The sequence below is a fragment of the Triturus cristatus genome, chromosome 6 (assembly GCF_964204655.1).
Source record: "Triturus cristatus chromosome 6, aTriCri1.1, whole genome shotgun sequence".
Lineage (NCBI taxonomy): Eukaryota > Metazoa > Chordata > Amphibia > Caudata > Salamandridae > Triturus > Triturus cristatus.
Window position 1 is genome coordinate 1,594,403,318 of NC_140589.1, and position 16,152 is coordinate 1,594,419,469.

Here is a 16,152-nt window from a genome sequence, read left to right on the forward strand (position 1 = left end):
AACAGAACTTAGTGAGAGCCACACAAGTCACTACATCCTGGATTCCCCTGGGCGGCTAGTTGTAAAAAATGTATAGGTTTGTTAGGTTTTCTTGGGTGCCAGGTGCGCTAGGACCCAAAATCCACAGGTAGGCACATTCCAAAAAAACAGTCAGTGCCTAGTGGGCTTTCTGCTGACCTGGGGAGGGGAGAATCAGGGGCTATTACCCTGATATGCCCACAAGGGGGCAGAAAGACTAAGGCTATTTTTTTGGGGGGTGGGGACATTGGGATGACCATTATGGGCAGCCCCCACCCCTATGTATAAAAATGCCAGCATAATCGCTGGCGCCTGGTGGGCTTGACTGGCCTCGGTCTCAGATCATATAGCGGATTCCAGGTTGTGTTGGAATACCTTTTTTTTATGGTACTACTAAGGGGTGTAGGAGACAGTACATTTCTGGGGGGGACAGGGACAACCTTGTGGACTTTCAAGTGACCTTATACGAATCGCCTGTTGTGTGAGAACCGCATGCCCAGTTAAACTAATACAATTGCATTGTTTTAAAGTGAATTATTGATAAAGGCAGTCATGTGGTCACAGTTTGTAAGTTTGCTTTATTGTTATTCACATTCACAAAAGCAATAAAACCAAATGTGAAACAACATGTTTATGAATTTTGCATCTTCATGTATCAAGCAAGCAACAGTGGGACGAAAAGAAGGAAGAATAAACTAAATGCTCTTAGCGACATTCCTAAACCTCAAAATCCAACTGAAATAATTAGAAATTGTTGTTTCTTGTTGCATGAATCTATAATAAAATTATAAACTTTATTTGCAAAGCCAAATACTTTCTTGCGCCGTTCAGTGCAGAGGTTTATGTTATGTATGTTGCATATAGCAACATGGTTAAGTCTTTTCTGGGACATAGTTGACCTTAGCCACGTTTTCAGTCAGCAGAGACCACTGAAGCTTCTCTCAGCCTCACAAGAAGATGCTAGAATAACCAAAAGAATCTGGAGTAGCTTCTACACCTATGAAAAAGAAGCTTTCTCTCCCTCTTGGAAACATTTTTCAGACTATGTCTGCCAGTTCCGGGACTGAAGAGTAATTCAACATACTTGATAATATAGTTAACTGAGTTGAGAGCAGCAAAGGGTCAGTTTCTTTGTACTGAGCAAGAGAATCAATGCCATTGCCTGTTAAAAGCACCTACTCAAGTTTTTTACATGTTTGAATGCCTTCCTGGTCAAAACGCTGAGCGAGATGAAGAGAAACTGTATCTAAAAATTCAAAATACTGAGAGCGATAGTAGTCCCTGACGGTTGCAGGATGAAAAGTTTCTGCTGCTCCTTCATCATTCAATGGCATTAAGATGGTACTTAGCAGTCATGTGGTTATTGGTATCGAGCAGACTGTCAAATGACTCATCACTACAAAGCTTTAGTATTGCACTTTTTGCTACATTCACAGCAGCTAGTAGCCTGGATATAGTTTGCTGGTGTTCTTGTATGGCAATATTGAAACATTACAGAAGCTGCAGTACTTATAGAGCCTGATACAGTCCAGTAAAATGCTTACAAGGGTACAAATATTGGTTACTGTAACAAATACAAATGCTTTCTTGTTCCTGACCAGATATATCCAGTGTGCCAATCAAGAATTACTGCATATGGATTGTCACCAATATTTTTAAAAGTTTGATGCAAAATTGCATGGGACAATAACTGAAGAACTTTATTTTGGATATCTGGGTTGAAATATTCTGTTCGATATGCTGTAATCCACAGTTTCAAGGAAGGTACATCCTCTACTCGTGCCCTTAGAAATTGACGGAAATCCCCATCGCTGTCATCATGACCTTGAAGTGCAAGGCCTTGTTTCACCAGAAGAGCTATGGTATAAAATATTTTGTTAAGACAAGCCAGGCTTCTTTCTGTTGTTGTTGGACTTGATGTGATAACTGTTGATTGATTGGTTGGCCTCTTCTATACTGTGCTAGTTGACTCAGTGCATATGAATGAGCATAACTGTTCTGATGCTTTTTGAACCTTTCTAGTGCCTTCTTTCAGTTGGTATAACTGGTGCTGCAAAATGCTTCGTCTGTGTTCTTGGAAAGCTCAGTTAATGTCAGTGACTTAGCTTTTGCAAAGTGAAAACATAGCACTCATGCCACTCTATCGCTGTAATGCAGGCAGGGAAAATCCTAGAACCATCTCAGAGAATATACTCCTGCCCTTCCTCTCAGAACCAACAGAGATCAGATGTGGAGTCCCCCAAGGATTCTCCCTCAGCTCCACCCTCTTCAACGTTTACTATCGTCAGAAACCAGGGGCTCCACATTGTCTTCTACACCAATGACACCAAGCTGATCCTCTCCTTCACCATGCACAATTTCCAAGAAGGAATGAAATCTGTCACCACCTGGATGAAGAACAGCTGTCTGAAACTCAACTTGGAAAAAACAGAAGTCTTCATCCTCGGTCCCACCCCCTCTGCATGGGACGACACCTGGTTGCTCTACATCCTCGGAAACCCACCCACCACAACGGACCATGCACTCAACCTTGGCATCAAACTGGACTCATCACTCACTATGAATCGCCAAGGGACGCGTGTAGGCAAGCTAGCTCATGCAGAGACAAGATTTGTTGGGGCCATTCTGTGTTTTAAACTTGTTGGGGCATATTCAGCCTCATGCATCAAGCCAAAATCCAGTCGGTAAAATACCGAATCGCTAATAACACCCGTTAGCGAGTAAATAAAACCTAATCCCAATGCATCAACCCAAATACAAAAATCGCTATTTAAGGAATCCTTAAATAGCGATTCCTTAAATTGCGATTGCATTTAAGGAATCCCAAATTGAGATTCCTTAAATGCAATGCATGAAAGTTAAAAAAATTGCGAATTCGCTAATAGGGTGAGCAAATTACCATGAAGATGAACTGCATGGTAATTTGCTAAAAGTTTGAAAAATGCACTTTTGTGCATTTTTCAAAGTTTCATGTTGCGCACACACATGCCCTTAGAGCATGTGTGTGTGCTACATATGTGCACATATCAATTTCAGGGGTGCAATAGGGTGTCATTTTCACACCCTTGCACCCTTGAAATTGCATGAGCAATTTGCGAGAACCTACTGGTACTCGCAATTTGCTCATGCAATCTCCAATTCATTCCTATGGGCCTGTTGGCCCATAGGAATGATTGGGACGGCATTCCTTAATTGCTAGTCGCAATTAAGGAAAGTTAAGGAATCGCTATTTGAATAGCGATTCCTACATGCATAGCCTTTTGCTATTCCTTATTAGCGATTCCTTATTTTTCGCTAATAAGGAATCGCAATTGGCATTGTTGATGCATGTGTCCCATTGTGTTTTAAACCTTTTAAAATTTAACAACTAATTGTGGTGCTAATACCGTAATTTTGATTTTCGAGCAACTTACACAATTTGTTTTAACTTACATTGCTCTTACTTTTTTGATTGCTGACTTCCTGGTAGCACTGTGCGTGTTTCCACCCGCACCCGGTCCACCGCAGGTTTTCCCATTTGCTGTGGAGGGTGCAGGCGGTCTCCCTACTCCTTTTCCGGCTGGAGGGGGGCGGAGACAGGCGGTCAGCGCTCTAGTGCGCGAAAACTATTTAAATAGCATGCCCTGTCTGCCACGCAGCGGACGTGTGTAGGCAAGCTAGCTCACGCAGAGACAACATTTGTTGGGGGCATTCTGTGTTTTAAACTTGTTGGGGCATATTGTGTTTTAAACCTTTTAAAATGCAACAACTAATTGTGGTGCTAATACCATAATTTTGATTTTCATCGAGCAACTTGCACAATTTGTTTTAACTTGCATTGCTCTTACTTTTTTGATTCCCGACTTCCTGGTAGCGCTGTGTGTGCTTCCGCCCGCACCCCGGTCCACCGCGTGTTTTTCCGTTCGCTGTGGAGGGTGCAGGCGGTCTCCCTACTCCTTTTCCGTCTGGAGTGGGGCGGAGACAGGCGGTCAGCGCTCTAGTGCGCGAAAACTATTTAAATAGCATGCCCTGTCCGCCGCGCAGAGGACGCGCGCCAAAGGCAAGCCCGTCTGCGCCCGTCCGCGCCAAGACCGCGCCTTCCGCCAGGGATGCTGGTATTTTCCTGCCAGCTCCAAAGGTAGGGATTACGTACTCTCAAAAAGAACTCCTAGATCTTTGTAAGGCTGAAACTCCATGTTACCATACACTGGACCCGAAAAGCCTTGTCAGGAATGGTTTTCCGGACTGCTCCTTCTGTGGTCATTGTCCTGTCTGGTCAGAAGGGGAGTGCGCTGTTACTAATAAGGACATAACTACCCCGCCCCCCTCTGAGGAGTTGATCCTTGGCTGCCTCATTAATGTTAGATCATTAATTAAAAACAAAGTGGCCTTTAAAGATTTTGTTTCCTTACGAAAGCCGGATTGGGTGTTCCTAACAGAAACTTGGACCAATGATTGCTCAGGCCCCGATCTAGTAGAAGCAATCCCTGCTGGCTATAGTTTAGCTAGATTTGATAGGATAGGACGACGGGGTGGAGGGTTGGGTATTCTGCAGAAGGACACATTCATCTGTCGTTCAGAACCACTCACCTCTTCTCTGGATCAGTACCAGGCGTTATATTTTTCCATAAATACCCATCCCACAAAAAGTTTTACTGGGGTTCTTTGCTATCGCCAACCTGGCTCTAGGACCTCTTTCAGTCAAGATTTTGGTAATCTTCTGGAGCCCTACTTAGATAGAGCCAATTTTACACTTCTCGGATTTTAATTTTCATCTGGATAATATTTTAAGTCATGACACACAAATGTTGCTGGAAAGTATGAAGTGCTGGGGGTTTACTCAGCTAGTTTCTTCTCCCACTCATGTGGCAGACCACATCCTACATTACAAATGATGAACCAATTAAGGTGGGAGAGCCTCTTCCACTCGCCTGGTCAGACCACTTCGCCATTCCGTTTAATTTAAGGATTTTGGCATCAACCAATGCTCCATTAGAAAATAGGAAAATGGCTGAAAGGAGGAATCTCAATCATATTAGTAAAGAGGCTTTTGTGAACCTCCTCACAAATTTCTAGCTCCCAGAGCACTTGGATGCTACTCGGGCTGCAGCAGAATTATCCAAAAAGCTGCTAGTGGTCATGGACACTTTAGCACCTGTAAAAAGACATTATACAGCAAGAAACAAAACCTCCTCTCCTTGGTTTACCGACAGACTTCGAAAGCTGAGACAGGTGTGTAGGAAACAGGAGAGGGCATGGCGTACTGATCTAGCACCCGCAGGCAGAGAGAAGCATAAACAATGCCTGAAAGAATATAAGGCAGCTATAATGGAGGAAAAGGGAAGATATTACTCTAAAATAATAGAGTCGAATAAATCCCCCAAAGAGCTTTTTAATATTATTAATTCCCTTATCTCCCCACGGTCATAGATTCTTCAGAGGCTTCGCAGGAGCTCTGTGATACACTTTCTTCTTTTTTCTGTACAAAAATTTCGGACACTTATACCCAGCTGGAAGCATCAAATCTAAAAAAGGAATCAGCCACTCAGCCCGTAATCTATCAGAATAAAAGTGCTATTGAGGATGAGACACCTAGATTGCTCATGTTTCCTAGCATATCATTGGAGACCACTGACCTGTTACTAGAAGGAGTCACCTCTGGATCCCCTTTGGATTACTGTCCCCTAAAGGTGCTTAAAAGTGGCAGAGAAGCTATTATACCCCACCTTACCACGGTCATGAATCTAGCCATCTCAGAGGGGCAATATCCTATGGCTTGGAAGGCTGTAGTTATTAGGCCGCTTCTAAAAAAGCCTTCATTGGACCCTATGGAACTAAAATAATTACCGGCCGATTTCTCTTCTGCCAGTTCCTGCCAAGATGTTAGAAAAGAACTTAAATTCTCACCTCAGTGCCTATCTAAGGGCCAATCAAATTCTTTATGGTTCACAGCACGGCTTTAGAAGCTGTCACAGTATGGAAACTGCACTTACTGCAGTATTTAACAACATCCGTACTCAGGTGGATGCAGGCCAAACCACATTCCTGGTCCTGCTCGACCTTACTGCAGCATTCGATACCCTATCTCCACTGAGACTTGTGCACCGTCTCAGGGAAATAGGGATCGGTGGTTCGGCTCTGGGGCTCCTCGCTTCCTTTCTTAGAGATCGGACACAAACGGTGAAATTGGGCAATTTCTACTCAGCTCCGAATTCCCTTCTGTGTGGAGTCCCTCAGGGCACCTCCCTAAGCCCCATGTTATTTAACATTTACGTTGCCCCACTGGCCTGGAAGTGTTGTCATATGTGAACGACACTCAAATTATGGTGTTCATCACCCATAGCATTAGTGAATCCACCACCAATTTCAAAAACTGTATGGAAGCAGTCGCCTCGTGGATGATGCAAAACTTCTTGAAGTTAAACGGTGAGAAGACCGAGGTTTTAATATTCGGGAATAATTTGGATATCTGGTCCAGCAAATGGTGGCCGGACTCGCTAGGTAACTGTCCAAGTCCTGTCTCCCATGGGAAAAATTTAGGAGTCCTAGTGGACAATTCCCTTTCTTTGAGTTTACAGATTAACAAGACAGTGTCGACTTGTTTTGGCTTAATCAGAACCATTAGAAAGATTTCTCAGTTCCTATCATTTGCTTCCCGCAAACAAGCTGTCATCGCGGTAATAACATCCAGATTGGACTATTTTAACGCTCTTTATTTGGGTATTAACAAGGGACTTGTGCAACGCCTACAACAGGTGCAGAATGCCGCTGCCAGGCTGGTAATGGACTTGCCAAAGTACCACTCAGCATCGGCTTCTCTTTCCACATTGCACTGGCTGCCACCGGATTGCAGAATCCTTTTCAAAACCTTCTGTTTGACTCACAATGCCTACTATGGTCTGGGACCTGAGGGCATCAAATCCATGTTTAAGCGCTATATACCCATTAGGGAGCTTAGGTCGGCGAGAAAAAACCTCCTCATAGTACCAAGGTTCAAAAAGATGAAATGGGGAGGTAGAGCATTCTCGTCAGCTGCAGCTACGTTGTGGAATTCCCTCCCGGAAGAAATCTCCGGGCAGGTAGAGCATTCCCTTTTTCGCAAAGCTTTAAAGACCTGGTTGTTTACAACTACCCCTGTCTGAGTGTGCTTCTGTCTTGTCCGCACATTGTTCTGCTATAGCGTTTTGATGCCCTTGGGCTAAGTTAGCGCTCTATAAATTTTATATTTATTCATTCATATCAATGCTGTCTCCTCCGCATGCTTCAACACCCTCCGCATACTACTCAAGACGGTCAAGTGGATCCCCCGTATCCAGAAAAACAGTCCCTCACGCACTCATCACCAGCAGACTAGCCCACGGCAACGCCCTCTATGCCGGAATCAACAAAAAACTCCTCCACAAACTCCAGACCACCCAGAACGCTACAGCCAAACTAATCCTTTATATCCCACAGGTCAACCACATCACCTTATACCAGTGCGACCTCCACTGGCCCCCGTCGAAAAAAGACTAACCTTCAAGCTGCTCACACACGCCTACAGGGCCCTCCACAACACCGGACCACAATACCTCAACTACAGAATCTCTTTCCACGCCCCCAAGAGAAACTCCACTCAGCCGACGTCTCCCTAGCCACCATCCCTTGCATCTACAGGACCAGACCAGGTGGAAGATTCTTCTACCTCACAGCCAAGACCTGGAACAAACTCCCCCTTCACCTCCAATGGAGCCCGACACTGCACCAATTCAGGAAGGACATGATGTCCTGGCTCTTCGAATGATCCTACTGGAGCTGTCCACACCCTCCCCAGCCCCTTGAGACCCTCAAGGGTGAGTAGTGCGCTTTAAAAATCCCTGATGGATAGGTTCTAATGTATTGCAGGGTATAATTTATTTAGACCTATTAATGTGTCTTGTCAAGAAATTATGAGGTGCGCATAGCAGTGCTTTTATCCCGTTAAATGACTTTTCTGATATTTGCCACTTTCCTATCAGTTAACAAACAGCCCCTGGTTTTGGTAGGGTTTAAGTACAATGCAGCTTACCAAGCGATGTGCACTGTCTCATGCTTAGTGGTGGCTGGTGACATTTGAAAGTGGTGTCGCATAAAAGTTGTATTTGACTTTTATGTAGTAAGCAAAGAGAGCAATCTTCATAGACAAGCATGGGGTCTGAGGGCGGGGGGACCTCCTCCTGAAAAAAAGAAATTGGCAAATGGTTCATTTTAAAGCAAATTAATTTAGTGAAAAAGCAAGGTGTGTAAAACAGTGGGAACATACAGACTTAAAGTACTAAACACATTAGGAACTGCCCCATATCTTACTGCCTTCAACAATTACTGTAATGTACAAATTGTACTGCATGACCACTTCTAGCCCTTTAAAGTGTGTGCTTCCACTGCATGCGGCATCGACTTTGGAAGAGAATGCTCTAACGAGGCTACAGGAAGCACCCACAGCTGCTGGCTGCAATCAGACATATAGAAATATATGCAGACAAGTCTTTAATTGGGATGGAAAAAGTGGGGGCTCACTAAAAGGGATCATTTAAAATAAATTTCTGTGAGTTCCATAATATGCCACCCGACTGGGATTTTGGTTTCTCTCTAAGATGTTATTGCATCCAGATATATAACACAACTACTGACATACACCTAGCACCTGCCAGTACAAGTGTCTGTGTTCATGGCTGTTAGATGTTTAAGATAAATGAGTAACAACAATGATTTGTTACAGTTAACATTAGAAAAGTTTCAATTCTGAAAGTGTGAGAATGTGAACTAAATATTATTGAGTCCTGTCGAAAGAGTATTGACCTTCAGTTATGTGCGCTTTATGTTGAATATGTACACCATTTTTCTCTACACATCTCATCCACCTGCACATCTTCAATTTCATCACTTTCCTTTTCAGCACCCTCTTTTTACTCACTCCCGAATACAACTCCTTGCATTTCCCTCACTTCACCACCCCAAACATACACAACAGTCACTCACATTTAAGCACTTTATTTTCTTTTACTTTCACCTTGTAAATATTTTGACATCTGTGTACCCCCTTCACACACACTTACACAGAATTGCAACTGGAATACATGACCATTGTTCTGTGTGTTCTGCAGAGAGGCCAACCCACTGACAGGCACTCTGCTTTGCCGGCTTCAGCCTCGAAGCGCTCAGTCAAAGCCCCTAATAAACACCTGGCACAACTCAAAGTATGCACTATGTAACAATAATAAGATGCACAAAAAATACAGAAACAAATGATAGCATAGCCAACAATCTTGGGGAAAGCAAAATGAAGTATAATGTGAAATAAAAGAGGAGCTAAATCACTGACATGCATTACCTTAACGGTTTTAACATTAATTGTTCGGAAATTAATCCATGTTTTTGGCATTAATGTAAAGAGCATGAAGAAAGGGCCAGTTTTAACGTCTTCCAGTGTTTAACTGTATACTATAAGCACTTGGCTCAGATATTTGAATCAACTTCACAAGGGAACAAAAACCCTACTCTCTTTTGGATCAATTTCGTGGGGCAACAAATATAGCAGTGACACATCTAATGGGGCCAACATCCTGCAGGCAGGGCCTGGGATGTCACAATAGGGAGGTTAGCATAACCAGGGGTCTCAGCAAAATATACATGACACAACATTAGCATTATAACCCTTACCATTACCGAAGGCAAGGCGCCAAATCGCACATGCTTGCATCCAGTCCTATGATGTATTGAATGGGAAAGGGTGGGATCTATGCCTGTGAATGCCTGACGTCTGGCCCCACGCAGGGATGGAGATCTGACGCCCGAAACTAGGAAGGTGACAGTCACTGGCCTACAGTGGATACCACTGTAGGCTACAATGGCAATGAAGGCCTGTAGAAAGGTAAGCCCTGCATCAGACCTCACATTACAGAAAGTTGATTTACTACCTCTCTTCTGTCTCCTGCTTCAGAGCGAGGCGGGGCAGGACAGGCAGCTCAGACTAAATACATCAATTTGTATAGAGCTAAGATTTATGACGTGCGTTGTGTGCCTCCCAAAAAATAAAATGGACTCAAAATGGTGCCTATTTTCATAAGTATAAATTGGTGGCTGTGTGAAAACCAAAAATCAAAACCATCATGGAGAACCTGTTATATTTTAATTTAGCTTTCATAATATTACTTACACACACACAAGTGCACTGCAAGAACTTCTCTGTGCCGGGCATGTCTCAGGGTGCCCCCTTACCCCTAATTGTAGTGGAGCTGTTTTATTTCACAGTGAGAAAATCATGATTTAAAAAAAATAAAAGATCACAGTTTTGTAAATAATGGGAAGAAATAAATCTTTCATCTGCCAATCATCATCCTCAAATTCTTTATTCGGCTCTAACGAGCCATAAAACTCATATCATAAAATACACAATACAAATAATACACCATAAAAACTTCAGATAGAATCCATTAAATAATATATCCGCAACACAATACCAAAAAGTTTCAATATTTATATCGTAGCTTCAGGGAACTTAAGATATAATTTAAATCAGTGATAATTACAGTTTTATTTCCCAGACACTGCAAGTAAGAAAAGGCTGCTGTGTGAGATCTTGAGTCCAAAGCACACAATATGGGGCACAAGAACTGCCTACTTTGATGTAGATAAAATGTGCAAAATAATGTAAAGTGCAAAGAGCTCTGTTCAGCAGGGATGTCACAATGACAGAGAGGTAATAATGAAAACCAGGTACCTTTGGAGCGGTAAGTCACCAAAAAGTGTATGATTTGTAGACGAAACCTTGTGAGTAGAAGCTTCTGTCTTTCATCTACAATAAACTGTAAGTGAAGTGCTGGGCGTAATAGTGGAGCCTGAAGATTAACTCCGCACTCTTTCTGGCTATCGTCCAGCCGTGCTTTTTACGCACATTGATAAAAAGGTTTTTTTTATGTGTGCTGAGGAAACCAATGACGAAAAGGTGGGGTATGATAAAGAGCTGGGATATCTAAACTTTTGAATCCCTAAAACAGTTTTAAGCCAAGGGATGTCTAGGAAATTGTCCAGCTTCATACAATCTGAGATTACTGATCTACATAATTGGGCTTCTGAGTTTTTCATCTGGCAATCACATTTGAAAGAAAGTTCAAATACAACCTATGGGAATCATACAAAAGTAATAAACCTTTAAAGCCTACCTGGCAACCTCTTACATCTCACAAACCTACTGAACGGATTAACGCCAAACTAACAAAAGCATGCTTTCTGAAAAAGTTCTATTTTCATTCAAAGTTTGGCATGAACCCATCCAACGGGTTTTGCTGAAGGCACAAGCAAAATTTCCTGTGGAGGCTGAAAGTGGAAAACGCATCTTTTTTCACTGCCATCTTTAGCTTTTTAGTGGCAATCTGGTAACAGAGGGCAAATTTATAAATCAAAAATGCCCTTTTCAATGAAAAGCTGTCCTGAACCAAAAAAACTGAATGATGACTTGTATGTCTTCATCTCACTGGTTGACTAAAGTCGCCATAGTCTCATTCCCCTCCCCACAGTCTGGTCACATCTAATTTGAAACCTTGCATGACCTTATTTAGCACTTCACTTGTCAACAAACACCTTATGGTGGCCCTCTATCATCTCATTCTGACACCCCTCATTGTCACTCACATTGATGTGGCCGCATATCAGTTGCAGCCCAGCATGATCTCATTCACACTCCCCTTGGGCTGCCTGCACCTCATTTGTGATACTACATAACATCAGTTGTTTTCCACTCACTCAGTATGGCTCTCAGGTGGACCTTGAGTCATTTACTTAATTAAATAATTTTATTTCCATTCTCCTCGAACCAGCTGAGCTAATCACAAATTATGAGAAATAAATAATTCGCTAATGCGTTCTATTCTTGATTAAACATAAATACACAACATATTGTTTAAAAATGAGATGTAAAATTGTCCTAGCAGGAAATATACAGAGGGTAAGCAATACTGGTTTAATATAGCTTATTTCATCCCAGCAAAGAGTTGATATTGTTGGAGAATTTCTGTACTCATTTAGCCACCCTTTCAGCTGTACACATGCCATTTGAAAGGTGTTCAGGTTGGGTAGCTCTAGTGCATACGGATCTAGTTACCTCTTTGAGACTTTAGAAATTCTTCGGCATCTACATGCTTGCATTGTTGCCCATCATTGGTGTCACTATAGGGATATTTTAACTTTCTCTAAGGGACAAGCGTCAAGCTTACAATATTCTACTTGAAAGAGGCAGTGACCATGAAAAATGTAGATTAAAAATCATGATTATCCCTAACCCGTACTCTGAGATACTGTTCCAGCCGTGTTCTTGTACCGATTGCTTGAGCAATTGCTGGTTTGCGAGGTGTACTTTCTTTTAAAAAGTCATGCAATTAAAGCATGCTATGGAAACCGAAGTATGCGAAAATCCTCTTTGTAGACTACTTAACAAAATCAATGCTTTTTGGGTTGATGAATCCTCTGATCATAGATGACAATCTGAAAGCGAAAACAGCAAATGTGTATACGTCAAACAGTAAGCTTCAATGCTGAGCACTCCTCAAAAGGTCGAAGGGGCATTAATTTGTAACAAGAGCTTACCCAATACAGACGCCCAGGTGAAATAATTCAGCAGAAGAAAACTTCTTATAGAACAGTCATTCTGTGCAATTGAATTGATCCTAAAAGCATGTCCTGTGCCTGAGGACACCTTATTCAATATCATCCATTCAAAAACTGACATACATTCTGCTAAAATTTCCAGTCGAAGGAGGGTCATTAATCATTGCATTCAGTTGTTGCAGGAAGAATTTAATACATAGACTGAATGGATTCTCAAGGCACCCATAAATCCAAGTTCTATATAACAATCCCAGAGTCATACAGGTTTAGTATTAACTATTTAGCATGCAAGATTTCAACAGTGCAGGAATCAGCAGTATCAAAAATGACAACAGATGCAAATTGTAATAATTCTGTGACCATCTATCCTTGAATTATATATCCTGGAATCTTCTTATAAACATGTCTAATTTTATTCCAGGCTTAAGGATGAGTTTTTCAACCTTTCCTCATGGTATGAAGAGCAGAATATATCTCAAACGTTTGCATCAAGTAACTTCGATGACGAGATACCTGCAGATTACGACTACATATGTAATCCTAAAAAGCTTACATGCATTCCAGAGCCAGATGCTTTTAATCCTTGTGAAGATATCATGGGATACGACTTTCTTCGGATCATGATTTGGTTCATTAGTATCCTTGCCATTGCTGGAAATGCAGTTGTCCTATTCGTTTTGCTAACAAGTCACTACAAACTCACAGTACCACGTTTTCTAATGTGCAACCTATCTTTTGCAGATTTTTGCATGGGGCTTTATTTGCTGCTTATTGCCTCAGTTGACTCTCAAACAAAAAACCAGTACTATAACCATGCAATTGATTGGCAAACAGGTAGCGGCTGCAGTGCTGCTGGCTTTTTCACAGTTTTCTCAAGTGAACTCTCAGTTTACACATTGACTGTTATTACTTTAGAAAGATGGCATACAATCACTTACGCAATGCAGTTAGATCGAAAAATCAGATTAAGACATGCCATAATGATTATGTTTGGGGGTTGGTTATTTTCTCTTGTAGTTGCATTGTTGCCCCTGTTCGGCGTCAGCAATTACATTAAAGTCAGCATATGCCTGCCTATGGACATAGAAACCACTTTGTCACAGGCATATATAATCTTTACTTTAGTCATTAATGTTGTTGCTTTTATAATTATCTGTGCATGTTACATAAAAATTTATATTGCAGTTCAAAATCCGGAGCTGACAACTACAAATCAAGATACAAAAATTGCCAAAAAAATGGCTGTATTGATTTTCACTGACTTTACCTGTATGGCACCGATATCATTCTTTGCTATATCTGCTGCTTTTAAAGTACCTCTCATCACTGTGACAAACTCTAAAATTTTACTTGTTTTATTTTATCCGGTGAACTCTTGTGCAAACCCGTTTTTATATGCAATTTTTACAAAAGCATTTCGTAGAGATTTCTTTCTTTTGATGAGCAGGTTTGGGTGTTGCAAAACCCAGGCAGAACTTTACAGAGTAAACAATTTTTCGGCCTATACCTCCAACTGCAAGATTGATCACTCATGTGGTGGGTCCAAAAAAACGTCTCGAGCAGATATTCATCTGACAACCTTCGACTGTCAATACTCTACAGCCACAATAAAAGTAACTGCAAAGAAGGATGACTATAACTACTGATACAAAGAATCATAGAATTTCAATTTCATACCTGCAAAGTCGAACCAGGGAATTGACACTCCACAGTATTTAAACAGTGTATTATAAAATAATGTGCTTTTACTTTAGATGTAAACTTGAGATGTTTAATAGCTAACTTTATTTTTAAGTTGGTAAATGTTGTAAAAATTATTTTTGTATCTATGTTTAAAGAAATGGAAATCGTTATTATGTGCTAATAAAAAATATCTGTAAATTACAATTTCTGTACATATAAAAACGCTTGTGCTGATATGCACTATACATGGGCGGCCATTGGCTGTGTTCTACGTGGCAAAATAAGCTTAATAACACACTGCATATTAACATTCCAATGCCGTTTCTTGTGCCAGGTTGACCTCATCTGTTGCAGGCCGAGGCACAAATAAGTCACTGAATCAGTTTGCATGTAAGGTGAATAGGATGGAAATTCAAAAGTCACAACAATGGTACACTCGTTAAACTATCTGTAGTATAGAAGTACATATTTTTACATAATAGTGCAGTTACTGCCTTCCTGTCAAAATATGATAAATAACTCATGAGAAACAACAGGTTGACTCATCTGAACATGTGGTACAATCATACAACAATCACTGACAAAGCCAACAGGTTCCGCCTTTATAATGTGAAAGCCAAGCCACTGGTTTTGCCCAAATTCTTTTGCGAAGCATAGTTAAAAAAAACTGAGCCATTTCAAATTTCTGGAGGAATACTGAACACATCTCAAGGTATCCCAAAACTGAAAACTGACTTCAATATTTTCCATCTTTAGCAAGGGTATTGAAACGTCATTCGAAACGTCATTCACTAATTGAACTCCAAATAACCAGTGGTGGCCGCCTGTGAACAGGGGTGTAAGGACCGGGGAAGGAATGAAAAAATAAAAAAATTAACCTACCTTTTTTGCCACCTCCACTACACGCCCCTATCTCGCCTCTCCTCCGTCTCCTTCTCTGCTGGAAGAAGTACCAGAAGCACCAAAGCTTCTGGACTCTGCCAGCCAAATCAAAACGCTGCAGGAGCAGCGTCGTGATAGTGCCTGGGGAGGCTGGGCATGTTCTCCACAGGGCTGTGTAGCACAGCCAAATGGAGAACATGACAAGTGCACATGATGGTTTGGCCAGGCCTAGAGGGCGGGTCAAAGCATCATGCGAAGTAGGGAGGGAGTGCTCCTGCTCCCTCTGTTGTCAGCGAAGCCAGATTCCCAATATCCTACCACGCAGCTCCAATAGAACCAACAATCTGTTACTGCTTCTCAAAATATCTCTTTGATAAGAGTCATTCCATATAGACTTATAATCAATCACTTCCAGTATCTCCCCACAAAATGATGACCAACGTTATAGCAAAAACTCAATGATCTTTTGCATAACAGCATCCTTAGACAAAGTCAGTTTCCATTCCTCCTCCAATATGGCTTTCAAACAATCACACTTCACAACAGCAACCATCCAGTCCTCTTCCTGCTCAAAATCACCCGCTTGTACCGGCAATTGAGAAAAACAGTCAACACTGAAATTATTAATCCCAGGTACATATTTAGGACAAAAGAAAATTCTTGAAGCTGGTACTGTCCTCAAACTCTATAGCTCCGTTGGTAGTAAATAAATCTATCAGAGGTTTATGAACTGTCCTAAAACTCAATACCCCACACATAGTTCCAAAAATGTTGCACACACCACCAGCATGGTACCACTTCTTTCTATATGGTGGTGTAATTTATTTCCACATCTCTCAAAGTTCTAGAAGCAAAATCTACTATTCTTCCATTACCCTTGTTTATCTGAATTAACACTGCACCCAAACATGCATGCTGGCACTCGTGTCCACAAAGGTGCTCTCAAGTGCAACGAATGGCTTGAGACCC

The 16,152-nt window shown here is 41.6% G+C and overlaps 1 protein-coding gene across 1 annotated transcript in view; it reads left to right on the forward strand.

The window, feature by feature from the left end:
• Positions 1 to 14,505, forward strand: part of LHCGR (luteinizing hormone/choriogonadotropin receptor) — a 789,694-nt gene extending 775,189 nt beyond the window's left edge. Inside the window, exon 11 of the mRNA XM_085609368.1 lies at positions 13,040 to 14,505. Coding sequence (XP_085465494.1) covers positions 13,040 to 14,264 — 1,225 coding nt within the window. The 3' untranslated portion in view covers positions 14,265 to 14,505. The remainder of the gene's footprint in view (positions 1 to 13,039) is intronic.
• The last annotated feature ends 1,647 nt before the right edge of the window (positions 14,506 to 16,152 follow it).